We start from the raw sequence: 18,664 nt of genomic DNA, 5'->3' as shown, positions 1-18,664 counted from the left end.
GAAAAATGAACTTATTTAAGTAATAATTATTTGAACCTTTCTCAACTCTGCTGAATCTGTAAAACTTTGAAGTCAACCTTATATACTAAGATGAAAAAAGTACCTTTGTAGCAACCAATGAAAGTCTAGACCCTAACCTTCTACATTTCAAAATATACAGTTTCCAGATAATAGCAAATTTAACTAAATCTCTTAAAGATTATATTTTGTATTATGTTTATTTAAAGTTCAATTTGGCTTTATTCTTGGACAGTGAAGGAGTAGCTTTTAAAAAATAAACTTCTTCATCTTTTACCGGCTTTGTTGCAGAGTGTCTGAAACAAGCTGTTTTAAGCCCCTCCTCTTTTAAATCAAATGGGTGGGGCGTCTATGCTCAGCCAGGGTGGGGCTTCTATGCTCAGCCAGAGCTAGGCTATTCACACTCTGACAAGGAGTAAACACAGGACCAGTTTAATCAATTCCAATACCGTCAACCTATGAAGGCAGCTTATGTAGGCGACAACATGATTTTTTAGATAAATCATCATCAATTTGCAAATTCTAAACACATTTTAATGAGCACTGTGATTTCCACAATATTTAGCTAACACAACAAAACATAACTTTCAGCTTTTGGTGTACTTTATAACTGGGTTTTTGTACAGAACACTTAGAGTTTGTTTGCAGTCTTATGAGTTTGTGGCTCATAGGGGTTACTTTTTCAAACACTGACCTAGAATTTTGTCCATACTTAATATGAACATCATTGAACAGCATGTACATGGAAGACAATCACAAAAAGCACAATTCCCTACTACAGCGAAAGTGCCTTTTCATCATGCACATCATTTTCGTGAGTCCAACTCACAACCCTGAAATGGATAAGCGGAAGTGAACGGATGGGTGTATATTTGATGACATTCTAATGGCCATGTGTTTATGAAAGACACAAAGAGTTAGGAATGATACAATAGTTTAACTTGTTTGTATAATTTTTCATATACGATATGACGTATTTTTATATAAATATTAAAATATAATTTGAAAAAAGTCTCTATATTTCTAATAGTTTTTGTTACAATAAGCAGATCCGTTTTCAGATATTCTGGTTAAACTAAATACCTTGTAGTATATTTCGAGACATTAATAGTAAGAAAATTGTTTGACATCGGTTTTAATGGGAACCTTATTAAACGTGAACATACCGTGAGGTTTACTGGTAAAGCAAAAACAGTTGTGACATGATAAACCGCTCGGGACCTTTGCAGTGCCCAGTTAGGCTACTTTGATTGGCTGGCAAGCTGCAGTAAGCTGTGTGTAATGTTAAGTGTTCAACCTGGAGCCTTTCTGCTCTCTCTCTCTCCCCTCTCCCTCCCCGCCCATCTGTCCCACTCCCACTTCAGGCTCAGGCTCGAGCGCAGTTAGTCCAGTTCTGATTGGGGCCGGTGTTGAGGTCCGTCGGTGCCATTCAGCTCACCGGCGACACGTCACACTGACCCGAGTTAAAGCAACCTTTTTTAAAAAATTATTATTATTATTATTTTAGCTTTTAATTCGTTTCTTTTACAACAATTATTTTAATACGAGTCTTCATAAAAAAAAATAACAAGTACACGAGATCTTTCTTTCTTTTTTAAGTTTGAGTACTTTTTTTTTCAAGCTAAACCGTTTTATGGACTCGTTTTTACCCGGACAATAAGCCTACTTTCTAGTGAAGTAATTTACTGCACCGTTTGATGCGTGGGTGTTTATTCATTCGTACTTGCTCCGCAATTTTTGGCTACAACTACCTGATAAAGACTAGTTTGTATACAGAGTCCTTCTTATCCTTAGCTGCTGTGCAGAAATGTGGCGCGGACTTTCACTGCTGATTTTCTGCTGTGCTGTAAGAAGCCTGGCGGTGGACGGAAGCATTCGGGAGAAGATGCTGCTAGCTGAAACCGACGAGCTGAGGCCGATTAAAGATGCCAACTCCACAAGCAAAGCAGAGGGTAGTCACCAGTTCCCGGAGAAAGCCACTCAGGGGAGAGTTCCACAGTTCCAACCCACTGTCGAGCCTCTGGAGGACGAGCTGGAAAACCAAGAGAATATAATAAGCCAGGTTTGTGAACTATAATGTGCGCCTTTTTATGATTAATTGTATTCTATGTTAAACTACACTGACAAAGAAGTTTATGTATATTCACATACTGCGAATGAGTTTGGAGAACAGAAATTCCTAGTTTTAATAATTAAGGCAGTTATCAAATTTAAAACGTTTTAAAAGTTAAAAGCACAAGATGATGTGCTGTTTGACCTATTTTTACATTTGACTGAACTGAAGTAAAGTTCTGCAAAGCCATGCTCTTTTATGCAAATTATAAAAACTAAAACTTCAATCCATGACCTGTGACCTGCTTAATTCTTCTTCCAGGAGACTTCAACTGAGTAACAGCAGTTAGTACCTCAGCAAAACTTTCCATCTACCTCACCAAGGGAAAACCACATGAGATCCCACAGCACTTGTGCTGTTAGGACTTACTTTGCTTTAAACAGTGAACCCTGAACCTCTCGTTTTCCATCTTGAGTTGGATTTCAGGGGTTGTTTCTGACACAGCGATTCCAAAAGTTTAACTATACGGGAAATTTCCTTTTACCTCATACTGTCATGGTAAATCAAGCCCAGAGCTGTGTGTGTGTGTGTGTGTGTGTGTGTGTGTGTGTGTGTGTGTGTGTGTGTGTGTGTGTGTGTGTGTGTGAGTGTACACTATGGTAAAAGTTTGCATCCCCCTGGTGGTTGGTTATGTAATATCCTCAAACTGTAAGTGGTCCAAACCAAAGAGGGCCTGTTTGTAAATGCCTATAGCTGTCTTCATTCCACACAGCTCACCACTGTTGCAGCTGCATATCGTCAGACATTTCAACTCTTTTTCTGATTTTAGTTCCTGCATTTCTGCTAAATAAATTATAATATAAGTATAGTATAATATACTATTAATTTTACATTCACTATTTATTCAGGTTTCCTGCTATCTGGCCTATATTGTGGAAAAAATATACTGAGAAAGACAACTTTCTGCCTCTGTTTCAGTTGCTGGGAGATTACGACAAAGTAAAAACAGTGTCTTCAGGGTCCGACTGTGTGTGTCGCTGTGTTGTTCGACCAATTAAGCGATCCGACTGCAGCCATGTCCATGAAAGTGACCTAAAATCACCATCTCGGGATTTTTACACTGTAGAGACAATTACCAAAGGAACAGACTGCAAGAAGTGTGTGTGCATGGCTCCACCTTCCGCTGTCAATCCCTGCGAGGGAGAGTACAGGTTTAAAAAACTACAGGAAGCGAGCAAAGATGACATCAAGGTAGAAACATATACATGTGTTCTGGTTACTGATGATACACTGTTAAGTTAGTTTTGAGCAGGAAGATGTTTAACTAATAATAATTTAAAAAAAAAACAATTTCTTGATTTTGTTTAGCTGGCAACTATCATTGACTTGTTGGAAGTCTCTCTGTATGGAATGGACTTGTTAAAGCTCCATTCTGTTACCACCAAGCTACTGACCAGGGTGGACAACATAGAGAAGGTGAGTACATGTTGTCCAAAAATCACCTATTAAAAATCAAAACTGATAGTTTGTATACAGTACATACTCTTATGTAGAGCATGTATATATTTTTAATGCAGAAGCTTTGCAAAGGTAGACAGACCTGCTAACACAAACAAATAGTAAAACTAAACACTTTTGCTTCTTCATATCCTCTGTCAGCTTGCTCTTTGACTGTGCTTGGATGTTAAACTGTGCCATATCATATACTTTAGGGCAATACTAGTATACCAGTTATGTGCTCTAAACTCTTGACATTGTTGCAATTTCCCTTTACTTAAAATTTCCAAGGAAAACACGTTGGCTACTTTTGCGTTTACATTTGACTGTGTCACTACTATTGTACTATAATGCTGCAAGTAGCTCACTGGAAAAGAAGGATGGCAAATGCCCGTCACTCACTTACACTTGTAAAGTTTGTTGTCTGTGAGCCGCAAAAATCAACAAAATGTATTCATTTTTTTTTTAAATATCAGAAATATGATTGTTGGACATTTCCTTGAAATATGATACCCCTACATGGATGGCTGTACTGCAATACTGGAATAGCTTATTTTTACAATTAATTGAAAAAAAATATATAGTTGGTATTGTCTTTAAGCCATAGAAGTTTTACTATTAAAGAAATATTTCTGTGATTTTGTTTAGGGTCAGAGGCAGGGTACACAGGACTGAACCAGAGAGACAGATAACATTCATACTCACACTCTCTCCACTTTTAAGATTAGGCTTAAAACTTTCCTTTTTGATATGCATATAGTTAGGGCTGGATTAGGTGACCCTGAATCCTCCTTTAGTTATGCTGCAATAGGTGTAGGCTGCTGGTGGATTCCCATGATGCATTAAGTATTTCTTCTTCAGTCACCTTTCTCACTCACTATGTTTTAATAGACCTCTCCGCACTGAATCATACCTGTTATTAATCACTGGCCCTCTTCCACAGCATGCTTTTTATCCTGTCTTACTTCTCTCTCCCCAACCAGTGGCAGCAGATGGCCCCGCCCCTCCATGAGCCTGGTTCTGCCGGAGGTTTCTTCCTGTTAAAAGGGAGTTTTTCCTTCCCACTGTCGCTAAAGTGCTTGCTCATATGGGGTCCTATGATTGTTGGGTTTTTCTCTGTATTTATTATTGTAGGGTCTACCTTACAATAATAGATTGTAAGATAGTCGTCTTGATTGTAAGATAGTCGTCTTGACTGTTGTGATTTGGCGCTGTATAAATAAAATTGAATTGAATATCCAGACTTCTAAAAATATATATTTGTATATTCACAGAGTCCAGACTAAGTGCAAAGTGATGTCACCTGAAATAGTTGGTTGACCCTGCATGTGTCTTTTTCTGAACTCAAGGCATTCACACAAAATTTGACTGAAAGAATGAGAGAGAAAGAACGTGTAAAGGAAAGAGCGAGGGAAAAGGATAAAGAAAAAAAGATCCAGCCGAAAAAAAAGAAACTGAATGATGAGCGCTCAAGAGTTAAAAGTGGAGCAGCTCCCTACGCCCACAAGCAGGTAAAAACCTTGTGAAAATCTGCATCTTAACAGATCACAAGTCAAGACAAACTCTTGTCTGATTTTATGCTGTGCACTCTTCTAGAAGATTGCTATCATGCATAGATAGTCCCTCTTCATTATAAACGAGACTGAATTTTCTGTTACAGAAGAATTATGACAGCCAGCTGAAGACAAACCACCAGCAAGATGGTGTGGAGGAACAGAACCCAATCAGGAATCAGACAGAAACACGAAAGCCGATCAAAGAGAAGACAGAGCCAAAGCAGCAAATGAAAGACAAAAACACTGTTGTCATCAGGGGTGTGACCTTTTACAAGGCAGAGGAAGAGAGCTACAAGGAGGATAAGAAAGGCAAAGCACAGAACAGTAAGTCTATTGCATTGATCTGTAAAATCAATGCTTTCAAGTTATGTGCTAAAGGCTTTTTTAATTTAATCAAAGGTAAAATTTATTTTAAAAATTACAGAGAAAGGCCCTTTCTTCTTTTATCTTGTCTTGTAGCTTCTGTAACCACAAAATCATCAGTGGATTTGCAGGTGTCTGAGCAGCTGCCACCTAACAGGCCTTCAAAAACTACCATAAAGCCAGACCTCAAAGACATACCTTTGACCAGATCTTCACCATCCCATCCACCAACAGCTCCCCCATCTACCAGCCAACAAACCATAACTGCAACCCAACCAGTTCGCTCCTCCACAACAACTCCAAACCCAACGGCAACTACCCAAAAATCCTTAACTACCAGAACTGCTATTCACCCCACTGCGCCTGTCAGCCAGTATACCACTTCACCCTCAGACACCAATATCACTCCACCTATTGGTGCAGCTCCCACCTCAGCGCCTCATTCAAGAACCAAAAGCCGCCTCAGCTGGACAGAGAGCCCCGCTGACCAACCAGTGGTTACCAAAAAGCCAGGTAGAGTAAGACTAATGAACCTATTCATTTCCATATGAAGCTAATAATGTTGATTATTTCATAAAAATGAAATGGTAACCTCCAGGGCTCCAGTGGCCACTTGAGGGAGATCTCACAAAATCCTGTGTTAAAATGCCTTCAGTTTCAGATTCCCAGCCTGATAAAAAAATGTGGTCTTGGTCTCTATCAATAGTTTCCCTTTTCAACATAACTGTTTAGTCTTATAGATATTAGACAGACAAAATAATTACTAGAAAGGTGTAATTATAGCATTTTGGCTGATCGGCGTATTGTAATACCTCATCTGGTAGTAGGTGTATCCTTACTGACACCTAATGTGTATTTTTACAGGAGTGTGTAAGGACACAGTAGCCAGCATCTCTGAACCGGTCCAGAAAAATACTTATGGCCTTAGTGATGGAGCCTGGATGAGAGATGCTCGTGGTCATGGGAACGTCATCTACCTCACTAGTGGTCACTATGGCAACAACCTACTGGAGTTCCGAGACATGGACACCTTCAAATTAGGTACAGAGGTTTGTGTTTGTGAAAAAAATTATCTTCTAATCTCAAACAGTGTCAGGTACCCTAATTAATCTCATAAAAGTTCTATCAATGTTTTAGCAATCAGAACAGATTCCACTGACAAATGCATTTCATATTTGAACGACAGAACAAACAGTGACATGAAGATCCGTAAAAGTAAAAAACCAGAAAAACAGGAAACAATATTTCACACACAATGGATGTGTTAGAAAAATATTCATGGATTAGAATCAGGTCCTTCAAGCTGAACACGAGTATGGTAAAATGCTATACACTTGTGAAATTCATTTTAGCACCTGTGTTTCAATATTACCAGGTCTAGGAGTTAAAGTTTAGATACTTAACAATCAAATGATCTTTATATTTAATCCTCTAAATCTTGGTTGCCAATTTCATTTTAAATGAGGTTTCATAAAGTACGTAAAAATAGTTTAAATTAATGGTTATTTGTGTAGTGCCAGTAGATAACAACAGTTGTTCCAAGTGCTTCATATTGTAAGGAAAGGCCCATGTAATAGACACTATTAGAGAGAACCCTGATGAGCATACGGCTCATTATGAGCTAGTATTTGGTGACGGTGGGAAGGAAGAACACCATTTTAACAAGAAGGGGCCTCCAGCAGAACCAGGCTCAGGAAAGGGCATTCATCTACCATAGCTGTCCCTTTGCAGTGATGTAAAACTGCCTTCGCCTTTGCATCTGGATGAAAAGTTAGCCTGAACATCATTTTGATGCACGAGCATGTAATATTTGTCTTCTCCTGGATATTGCAGGGATTTTCTGCCTTAGAAAATAAGGCTTCTCAATTTGGGGAAATTTTACAATGACAATTACTTAGCTCAATATCCTAATGACGATTACTTAATCACAAGGCTTTGACAAAAATCATATTTGTTGTTCTTCATTGGATGCTTGAAACCAAGATGTTTCTAAAAAGCTGAAATAGTTTTAAAAAATTTCTTGACAAAGACAAAGATCATCCACAGCCTGGAAACAAGTTTGTTTTTTAAAGGGTGTGGAGGCGGGTCTTTTAATTATAAGACAGTACAAATGAGAGGATAATTGTGAAACCAAATATGAAATATAAAATACAGTCTGATTTATTGCATAACATTATAAACAAAAATAATCTAGTCTCAACATTAGTGTTATTAGAAAACAAAATAAATTTTTAACCATTTGAAATACTGTTATTAATTAAGGTAAAAATCGTTGCAATGTTTATTAACCCAATTTCCCTCGGGATGAATAAAGTATGATCAATCAATCAATCAATCAATCAATCAATCAATCAATCAGTTGCAGTAAAATATTTTCTCTACATGATGGACATATCTTAGTTTGATGATCATTAAGGTTGTGCATATCTATTTTCTGTGTGTCCTTCCTGTTCAGGTCAGACAAGTAATTCATACAAGCTACCTTACAGTTTCACTGGAACAGGCCATGTTGTGTTTAATGGAGCTTTCTACTATAATCGAGCCTTCAGCAGGGACGTTATCAGATATGACCTGAGGCACAGATATGTGGCTGCGTGGACCACACTGCACGATGCTTTACTGGAGGAGCAAATTCACAAGACACAGACTGAAGTAAGACTCATTACTTTCATTTTTAAATAACGGCCCAAGAAGTACTCAATGATTTAAACAAGAACATTTAGAAGTCTTTCAAGCATCATTAAAATTATGTGTGGGAACATTATAAATTACTAAACTGATCACTTTTGTGGTTTGTTTCTGTCAAGAGATGTATTCTAAGACACTTCTTCAGCTGAGAATCAGAGAGGAGAAACACACAGTTTTACTTGCAGCAAGGGCAGTCACAGAGCACCCGCACGGGAGTGAGGGCTCAGGCACTCGCGCTCTGCCACTGCCCTGGTCTTTATTTATATACATCAGTGGGTGTATGTTCCATACATTGGAATGTGGATGTGTATATGTTGGAATGTGGATGTTTATATGTGTGTGTGCGATTTTAGTGTGAAAATGACCATTAACAACAAGTCTCTGTTTTGTATAGTGTATCTGTTTCCAAAACAACAATGTCCACTAAGGTTAATTAGGATATTTTATTGATACACCAAATTAAAACAAGAAAGGGCAAAAATGAGACATCCAAAATTATTAGCCCCATGGCCATTAATAGTCATATACTGTACCCTTTCTGAGCCACAACTGACAACAATTTCTTAGAGTAGGTCATTACTAGGTTTGCACAGGTCTTCTGAGGGATTTTGGCCCATTCCTCCATTGCAAATTGTTCTAGCTCATCCAAATTGAATGGTTTCCAAGCATGGACATTCACTTGGAGCACTTGCCACAGATTCTCAATAGGATTGAGGTCTGTGCTCTGTGCGGGCCACTCCAGGATCTTGGTTTTGGTACCCTTGAGGAACTGTTGGACTAATGTTGATGTATGCTTTGGGTCATTGCCTTGTTGGAAGACCCAGCGACAACCTAAGCCTAGACTATGAGCGGATTTCTGCATTTTCTCTTTCAAAATGTCAACATAATTTATTTTTTCATGATGCCATGCAACCAAACAAGGCTCCCTGTGCCTGAAAACAGCCTCACAGCAGGATGTTCCCAACTGTGTTCCTGGGGTTGAAGGCCTGTGCCTTTCTTTGCCAAACATAAGCAACAACTATGTGCTGAAACAGTTCCAGTTTAGTCTCATCAGATCAAAGCACTTCCAAAACTGATCTTTACCTTACAAATGTTCATTGGCAAACCTCAGTCGGACTGTGATGTGCAGCTCTTTGAGTAAAAGTGTTCTTCTGGGATGATGCCCCTGAAGTTCACCATGATAAATAGCCGTCACAACTGTGTTCTTTGAAACATCAACTCCAGAAGAAGCCAGGTCAGTAACAATCGTCTTGGCAGGTGTTCCTTGCTGACATCTGTGTCTATTTTCGTCTCCAGGGTTCTTGAAATCTTGAACTTACGGCCACGGCCAGGTTTGTTTCTTACAGAATTTGTCTCCTTGGACTTGGCAATGATGCAACATACAGCAGTTCTAGACACTGTGAATTGCTTGGAAATGGCATGTAGCCTTCCCCCTTATCATGAGCCTCTACTATCTTTTTTTCTGAGCTCCAGAATTATTTCCTTTATCTTTGGCATGGCCAGTAACAGTAGTTCTTCTCATGCCCTGTTCCTTGAACCCTTTTTATGCCAATTGAATGTTGTTAGGAAGCCAGTTGACTGCACAGATGTGGTTTCAAAGCTGACTGGTTAATTACTCTAGGCGTTTTGAAAGCAAACATTCACATGGGGCTAATATTTTTGACCTCCCCATTTTTTATTATATTTGATATGAAGCAAACCTAAAAAGGTATTTTATATTACAAAATGTACCGAAAGCTACTAAATCGCACTGGTGAATGTTTGAATGTATCAAGTTTCATCAATGCTGCAAACGTTGGGCAAAAGTTTAGCAAAATGTTCCAAAATTCCTGGGGGGCTAATAATTTTGGCCTCAACTGTAGTTAGAAAGAAAAGTCAGCCAGTCAGGCTCTCTTTAAACTCTTTAAAATCTCTTTAAAGATTCTCTAAATCTGTTTTTGATCTCCACCAGCAAGGACTACCTTAATCTACCTTAATCTGCTGTCTGGAGAGCTAAGAACAGTATGTAAACAGCTGCCTGCTGCAGATGAATAACTGCAGTGGGAATGAATAGATCAGTAAAATTCTAGGTTCTAAAACCAAAACAACAACCTGAAAGATTGCAGTCTAAAATTATTTTAAGATGCAAAAGTCATACAAACTTGAGCTTGTGTATTTTGCAGGTTGAGTTTGCGGTAGATGAGTCCGGCCTGTGGCTGCTTTACCCTGCTTTGGACACAGAGGGCTTCCACCAGGAAGTTATCCTGCTAATCCACCTCCACCCTCGAGACCTTCAGCCAATACAGACCTTTCGCACAGGTCTCAGAAGAGGTCGTTACGGTAACAGCTTCTTGGTATGTGGTGTGCTTTATGCAGTGGATAGTATGGAGCGTCGCTATGCAAACGTGACCTACGCATTTGACACTCACACGCTTACGCACACAGTGCCAAGCCTGGCGTTCACAAACATGCATGCACATAACTCCCAGCTGGCTTATTGTCCACTGGACAAGAAACTGTACTCATGGGATAATGGTCATCAGATGATGTATGATGTCATTTTTGCTTATTTAGAATAATGGGCAGATGGTTAGATGAATATTTGGCAATTTAGTTTGTCCAGTGAGTCAAAACAAAGCCGAGGATGGAAGAAATATGAAAACTGAACAGATATTCCGTCTGTGTTTTGTTTCGAAAAGACTGTGGATAAATTAAACACTGTGTGGTCACTGGGTTGCTGCTCTGATGTGCACGCACTTAAGTCAGTAACTGTCGGACACAGCACTTGCAGACAAGAAAAGCAGAATTGTATTGTATCTTGGGTGACATGAAGAAGAAGATACTTTTTCCTGGCAGCAGTGTTTCAAACAATCCATACTAGTTCAATTGTTTTCTTATTTCACTGTCATGAACTGTAACATTTAACATACTAATTAGGGCTTGTAGGTTCTGAGATGTAGCTCTTTGGTTGCAATTTCTCTGAGCACTGTATGATCTGACCTTAGGGGGAATTGCTGGGATGTTAACTTCTGGGACAATTGGCAAATGTCTTGAATATTTTCCACATCAATAATCTTTCTCACCGTAGAGTGACTTCATTTTGTTTGGAAATGGTCTTATAACCTTTTCTGGGCAAAATGATTTATCAGAAGCAACAATTGTTTTGGTTATAGTGGATGTGGAAACAGTAAGGGACTGTAAGTTGGGCAGAGGTTTATATTTACTCATAATGACCATGAATGTTATGGTAATTTGGGGCTTTTCAAGATGTCTTTGAACTGCTCTTTTTACAGAGTGGAATGATTGTACAACATACATCTTTAATGACTTAAAAGAGAAAAAAAACAAGAAATAGGTCAACAAGTTTAAATTTATTTTGAACTTTCTTTAATCTACACAGAGTCAAAATTACACAAATCAGCCTCAAATACAGCAAATACAGCTTTTCAAATTCTTTGCTTAATGAAAGCAGATTTGCATATGATATGCCCCATGTAACCAGTATAACCAGTGATTTTTTTTTTCAGATTTTGTATTGAAGTAATTGCCTGTTATTTTCTTTGTGATAAAAATTTTTATTGTTTGTCCTTTTAATGTATTTCCCATTGTTGATAGAAGTGGTAAAATAATTTTTAACTTGTCTGGGTATTTTTTTTTTTTACAACCAAAATAGGACAAGGGCAAGAATTTTGACTGCTTAACTAGGAGTTTGTACATTTATAATAAAACGATTCAAACGTTTTTCAGTGTCATTGACTCACTTTTCTCCTTCTCTGTGTGCCTCTGTATCCTGTTGTGGGCATTATTTGTGAGGTATGATTAAATTTTCCTGGAAGCAGCAGAGCCACTGGAAGGAACACAGGATGGAAAATAAACCCTGGGCCAGATGCTGTTGAACTTCAAACTGGAAATGCTCGGGACACACATCAGACCTGCTACATGTTAGAGAAACACACATGGGTACAAACAGGGTGATGCACTGCTCACTGCCGCTGTTCTTCCAATCTGGTTCATTTCAGCCAGCTCTTTATCTCTGCTCTACAGTCTTACCAGCTGAAAAAGTATGTGTGTGCACAGCAAAGTTGTAACAAGAAAGAAATGAAATTTAGAAAAAAAAATTGTTTGAAAAACGTTAAAGATAAGTGAATGACATTAAGTCCAAGCTGATTTCAAATGCATAAATTCTGAGCAGGAATATTCCACTAAAACTCAGTGGAACATCAGTGGAGATGACATCAAAAGTTATATAACCATCATGTTGATGTGGTGGTGGAGTGTGTGTGGTAAGTGACCACTGAGCAGGATGCAGAAGAAAGACGCCCATACACATACACTACAGACTTGCCAAACTGAGTGAATGCGTTAGTGTGTGTGTGTTCTGTACCACTTTGAATGACTTGTTCTAAACGCCTGAAAGCAAGGAGACCACACAAATAGACACACACTCACAGTAGAAGTCATATGCTAAGGATGCTCTCTTCTGACAGAGTAGTCTTTAAACATGCAATGCATAATGTCTAGTTTAAAGATAACAGTGGTATCTAGATACACATTCTAAAATACCACTGAGCTAAAACTTTAAACAAAGAAACAAAAGAACGATAGAGAAGGGCTCTCATGGAGATCAAAATCTTTGGGTTGCAATTACACTCACTTAAAGGTTATTTATATTTATACCAAAGAAAACAAAAAAGAGACTACCAAAATAGGACTTGGTTAAGAAAGAAAAAAAGAAGGAAAAGCAAAAGAAAAAAAGTTGGAAGCGAATGAGAGGTTAAAAGTTTAGAGATTATTTTAAGGGTGAAAGAATGGATAAGATGATAAAATTGAAGAAAGCAGTCCTACGTATTTTTTTAATATGTGCATATTCTGATCAAAGATTCTTCGTAGTGTTACTGGAGGCCAAGTTAATGCTACTCAAAGTTAACATCTGGTTAGATACTGTATTTCTAAGACTGTTAGTGTGGAGTACAAAAACTACAACTTTATCTGAATTTAAAAGCAGAAAATTTGAGGTAATTTATGTCTTTAAGACATTGCTGCATTTGGTGCGTGTTATCAGGCTTCATGGACAGATAAAGTTGGGTATCAGATGCATAGCAGTGAAACTGTATCCTATTCCTTCTAATGATACTGCCTAAAGGAAGCATGTATAACAGAAACAAAACTGGTCCTAGTTAGGAAACCATTGTAATTCCACAATTAACCTTAGTGTGTTAAGAGTACTCTCCATTTACATGAACAAATTAGAGTCTATTAGACAGATATGATTCAAACCACTGCAGTGAGGTGCCTTTAATACTGACAGCATGCTCTAATCACGTTGACATATTATGGTCGACAGTATCGAACGCTGCACTGAGGTCTAGCAGGACAAGCACAGAGATGAGTCCACTGTCAGAGGCCATAAGAAGATCAATTGTAACCTTCACTAAAGCGGTTTCTGTGCTGTGATGAGCTCTGAAACCTGACAGAAGCTCTTCAAATAAACCATTCCTCTGCAGATGATCTGCTAGCTGTTTGAAAACTACTCTTTCAAGAATTTTTGATGTGAAAGGAAGGTTGGAGATTGGCCTATAATTAGCTAAGACCACTGTGTAAAGGTAATGGCTTTTTAAGTAATGGTTTTTATTACTGCCAGTTTGAAGGCCTATGTTACCTATTTGATTAATAGAGATAGGTTGACCCTATTTAAGATTGGAACATTAATTAATTCTTTGAGCAGTCTTGTAGGAATGGGGTGTAACACGTTGATGGTTTGGAGGAAGTAATTACTGAAGTTAACTCAGGAAGATCAATTGTAGAAAAAAAGTGTAAATAAATATCAATGGTATTAAAGCAGCTGTACACAGTGTTACGTCTGTGAGATGGTTATGGGTAATTTTTTCATGAACTCATTATTAGTTAAGGTTAAAGGTTGGTTCAACAGAGCTCAAACCTTTTGTCATCCTGGCTACAGTGCTGAAGAGAAACCTATGGTTGTTCTTTTTCTGTGTTCTTCAATCACTAATAAATAATATTACTCCATTACATAATCCATACGACACCTCCCCCCCAGTTGTGGAGTTGTGGATGTGGATATGTGGCCATGCCCCACAGCTTATATGCTTGCGGCACAGGGAGGAGAGGGGCGGCGTCTAATAACCAACTGGCAAAATAAAACAAAATAAAAACAAAACAACAAACACAGAAACAGCAGACATTATGATACAGACTTATAATTTGCACCGATGTTTTTCCTCGGTGCGCCTGCTCGCTGCTGAAGTCAAACAAAACTTTATTGTCATCTCCGCTACAGTCCAGTATATAGAGAGACACAGTGTTGGGGAGTAACGGAATACGTGTACCGCCGTTACGTATTTAAAATACAAAATATGAGTAACTGTATTCCGTTACATGTACCGTTTAAAAAGGTGGTATTTAGAATACAGTGTGGAGGTAAACACAGACGACACGAGAGCTCTCGATTAACACTGCTGGTTTATTACTCATCACCACACAACTGAATACTTTTCCCTCCAAAACACAGCAACAACACTTCCTGAGAACTGGGTGTGAGTGGAGCCCTCCAGTGGTCCGCCACACATAACCGGTGGAAACGTTCGCACATCCCGTTGGCCTGCGGGTGGTACGCAGTGGTCCGGTGGACCTTGACCCCCAGGCCGTCAGCCATGGCAGACCAAAGCTCGGAAACGAACTGGGGGCCCCTGTCTGAGGTGATGTCGGCGCGAAACGCGAAACCCATGTTGACAAAAATGCCCTGGCCACTGCTGCTGCTGTAGTGGATGCCAGAGGCACTGCCTCGGGCCAGCGGGTTGTGCGGTCCACTACAGTCAAAAGGTGCGTGAAACCTTGTGACTGCGGCAGAGGACCAACCAGATCCACATGTACATGATCAAAACGCCTCCCTGGAACGCGGAAGGATTCGAGCGGCGCCTGTGTGTGCCTATGGATCTTAGCACGTTGGCATGGGATGCACGCGGCAGCCCAGTCTTTCACCGATTTACGAAGGCCCGGCCAAACAAACATAGAGCTGACCAGCTTGACCGAGGCCCGGACACCTGGATGAGAGAGGGCGTGTACGGAGTCGAAAACGCGACGACGCCACGAAAGGGGAACTACAGGGCGTGGACGGCTGGTGGAAACGTCACAGAGCAGGCTAGGCCCGCCGTTCCACACAGGTCTGTTTGCGCAGACCGAAGGGCAAGGACGTCCGGGTCGGCCTGTTGGTCAGCGGCCATAGTCTCAAAGTCTATGCCAACATAAACGGGAGAAACCAGCACGCGGGATAGACAGTCAACGCAGTTGGACTTACCAGCCACCTGCTGAATGTCAATTGTGAACTCGGAAATGGCTGCCAACTGGCGCTGCTGGCGCCCGCTCCACGGATCAGAGACCTTGGACATCGCAAATGTCAAGGGTTTATGATCGACGTACACGGTGAAGCTCCAACCCTCGAGAAAAAAACGAAAATGCCGCGTCGCGAGGTGCAGGGCCAGCAACTCCCTGTCAAAAACGCTATATTTGCGCTCACTGTCCCTAAGCGTGCGACTAAAAAAAGCGAGCGGTTGCCAGACACCGGAGACCCGCTGTTCTAACACTGCGCCCACGCCACGTCCAACACGTCGGAGGTCAACGCAATCTCCGCTGACGGAAACGGGTGAGCCAGCAGGGCGGCGTGAGCCAGCAGGGCGGCGTTAGCCAGCGCGGTCTTGGCCCCAGAAAATGCCTGGATGCGTTCAGGGAGCCAATCAATCGGGTCCTTAGCTCTTTTACCCTTCAAGGCAGCAAGAGAGGCTGCAGCAGGTGCGCAGCTCTGGGGAGAAAGCGGTTGTAGAAATTGACCATCCCCAAGAACTTCTGCAGCGCTTTAATGGACGCGGGACGCGGAAAAGCCGAGACAGCCCGAACCTTGTCTGGCAACAGAACCACACCATCAGCAGAAATGCGGTGGCCCAAGAAATCCAGAACCGGCAAGCCGAACTGGCACTTGGAGGGGTTGACGATCAGGCTGTGTGCCGCCAAGCGCTGGAAAACCTGATGTAGATGGGACGCGTGCTGACTCTCAGAACAGCTGGCCACCAATATATCGTCAAGGTACACGAAGACGAAAGGCAGCCCGCGCAAGACAGAGTCCATCAACCGCTGAAAAGTCTGGGCGGCGCCTTTCAGGCCGAATGGCATGCGTAAAAATTCAAACAGGCCGAAAGGGGTAATAACGGCAGTTTTGGGGAAATCTTCGGCGCGCACGGGAACCTGGTGATACCCCCGCACCAAGTCAATTTTAGAAAAAATCGAGGTGCCGACGAGGTGGGCGGAAAAATCCTGGATGTGGGGAATGGGGTAACGGTTGTTCTCCGTGACATTATTCAAACGGCGAAAATCCCCACACGGCTGCCACTGACCGTCTGACTTGGGCACCATGTGTAGCGGAGAAGCCCAGGCACTATTCGAGCGCTGCACTATGCCGAGGCGCTCCATTGCAGCAAACTCTTCCCGAGCGACGGAGAGTTTCGCGGGGTCGAGGCAGCGCACGCGTGCAAACACCGGGGGACCGACCGTCGGTATATAATGTTCAACCCCATGCTTCATTGCCGTGTTCGAGAAATTAGGAACAGTCAGTGAAGGGAACTCCAAGAGCAAACGCTGAAAAACATTCCCTGAAGTCACTAAATTAGCCCGATTCAGGGGCTCGATGGCACGAGTGAAACAGGGTATTGAATAAAAAGACAGGGCATCGATTAAGCGTCTGTTAGCGACATCGACCAGCAGTCCGTGGGCACAAAGAAAATCGGCGCCCAAAATAGGTACAGAGCTAGCGGCAACAACAAAGGTCCATTGGAAATCCTGACCATGAAAATAAACAGTCACGAACCTTTCCCCGAACGTTGCGATGGGAGAGTCATTAGCCGCAATAAGCTGCGGTCCGCAGCCCACTGCTAAACTGTCGGCTCCTGACGGGGCAAGGAGGCTCTTCTGGGAGCCGGAGTCGACCAGGAAACGTCTCCCAGAGCGCAAGTCTTCTATGAAGAGCAGTTTTTCTTCTATGAAGAGCAGTTTTTCTTTGTCGCCAGCGGTCGTGGCCGCTACAGCGCGCTGACGGGGCCCGTGTCCCAGGGTCGGAAAAGTGCAAGGCAGCTGGCAGCGGCACGTTCTAGCGCCAAAACGCTGATGGTAGAAACAGAGGTCCCGTCCGTGGCGTCGCTGTGCCGCGATCTTTGCCGTCAGCGAAGGATCGGATACGTCTGGGCAGGTCAGCGGGGAAGTGGAAGGCACCGCCGGCGAGGCTGGAACCAGGTCGAGATCGTGGAAAGTGCGGGTAGCCAGGAGAATACGATCTGCGTCCTCAGCCAGGGAGTGATAATCCTTCGTAGTCAAAGGAGCTTGCAAAGAAAAGCGTCTGGACTTCTTTAAGTTGCTCGCTCTGCGTCGGAGAGGGCATAGCGCCGAAGAAGCAGCTCCTTAAGGGCGGCGTACTTCCCTTGGGTGGGTGGGTCCCGGAGGAGAGTCAATGCACGACGGATGGCTAGAGGGTCGAAAGAAGCCACCACATGGTGATATTTCGTGTCGTCAGCCGAGATGCCACGAAGGGCGAACTGAGCCTCCACGTGCACGAACCACGACGTTGGATCGTGAAGCCAAAAGTCCGGCAGCTCGAGCGCTACAGCAAACGTAGCTGCAGCCGGAGGCAGAGGGCTGGCGGCTGCTGATGGATCCAGAGCGGAGTCAGTGCCACCATCGGACTGCAGCATGTTCGAGTCAGGGGTCACCAATGTGGAGGTAAACACAGACGACATGAGAGCTCTCGATTAACACTGCTGGTTTATTACTCATCACCACACAACTGAATACTTTTCCCTCCAAAACACAGCAACAACACTTCCTGAGAACTGGGTGTGAGTGGAGCCCTCCAGTGGTCCGCGACAACAGTTACTTTGTTGAAATAAATGGAGTACACGGTACTTTCCTGTTTCATATTGTGGCAGGTCAGGACTGTTTCGGTTTTGTTTGACAGTAGTTCCAGGCGGCAGCGTTGCGGTTGCCATGGTTACAGGGTGACGCTCTCACTCTGCGTGTTTCCTGGGTGAGAGAGCGCCTTTTTTGTTGTTGTTGTGCTAAGCTAATAAGCAGAATGCAGAATGTAGCATCATGGGCAGTGTAGTCCGTGCTGCAGGGAGAATGGACTGCCATACTCGTTATGTGTCTGTGAACGCGAGGTGGGAGAAAAAGGAGAGTCGAAAAGTACAAGTTGTCATCGAGCAAAAACGGGAGCTGGAAGCATGTAAACATAATAATAACCACTGCAGCCAAGAAGAGAGCCTGACGAGCCCAGTTGTTGTTGTTTTTTTTGTTTGTTTTTTACTTGTGTGTGTCCCGTTTGGATCTTTAGCCATCAGAATTGTTGTCTTAAGGCCAAGAAAGATGCCAAGCGGATTTATTTTACCAAGTGGATCATCATGGCCTTGCCATATTGGTCCATTTGATTGACCTTTATTATAATTATGAATTT

At 41.9% G+C, this 18,664-nt stretch overlaps 1 protein-coding gene across 1 annotated transcript; it reads left to right on the top strand.

Annotated features, from left to right (window-relative positions):
• The first annotated feature begins 1,395 nt into the window (after positions 1–1,395).
• olfml2bb (olfactomedin-like 2Bb) lies at positions 1,396–11,877 on the top strand. The gene is made up of 9 exons (XM_080907861.1): positions 1,396–2,080; positions 3,050–3,322; positions 3,440–3,547; positions 4,918–5,079; positions 5,229–5,448; positions 5,584–6,000; positions 6,352–6,528; positions 7,943–8,139; positions 10,338–11,877. The coding sequence occupies exons 1-9, from the start codon at positions 1,826–1,828 to the stop codon at positions 10,731–10,733; spliced, it is 2,205 nt and encodes a 734-aa protein (XP_080763987.1). The 5' UTR covers positions 1,396–1,825; the 3' UTR covers positions 10,734–11,877.
• Positions 11,878–18,664: the final 6,787 nt, after the last annotated feature.

Source organism: Rhamphochromis sp. 'chilingali' (assembly GCF_963969265.1).
Source record: "Rhamphochromis sp. 'chilingali' genome assembly, chromosome: 16".
Classification (NCBI taxonomy): Eukaryota; Metazoa; Chordata; class Actinopteri; order Cichliformes; family Cichlidae; genus Rhamphochromis; species Rhamphochromis sp. 'chilingali'.
This window is presented reverse-complemented; position numbering and strand designations above follow the sequence as displayed.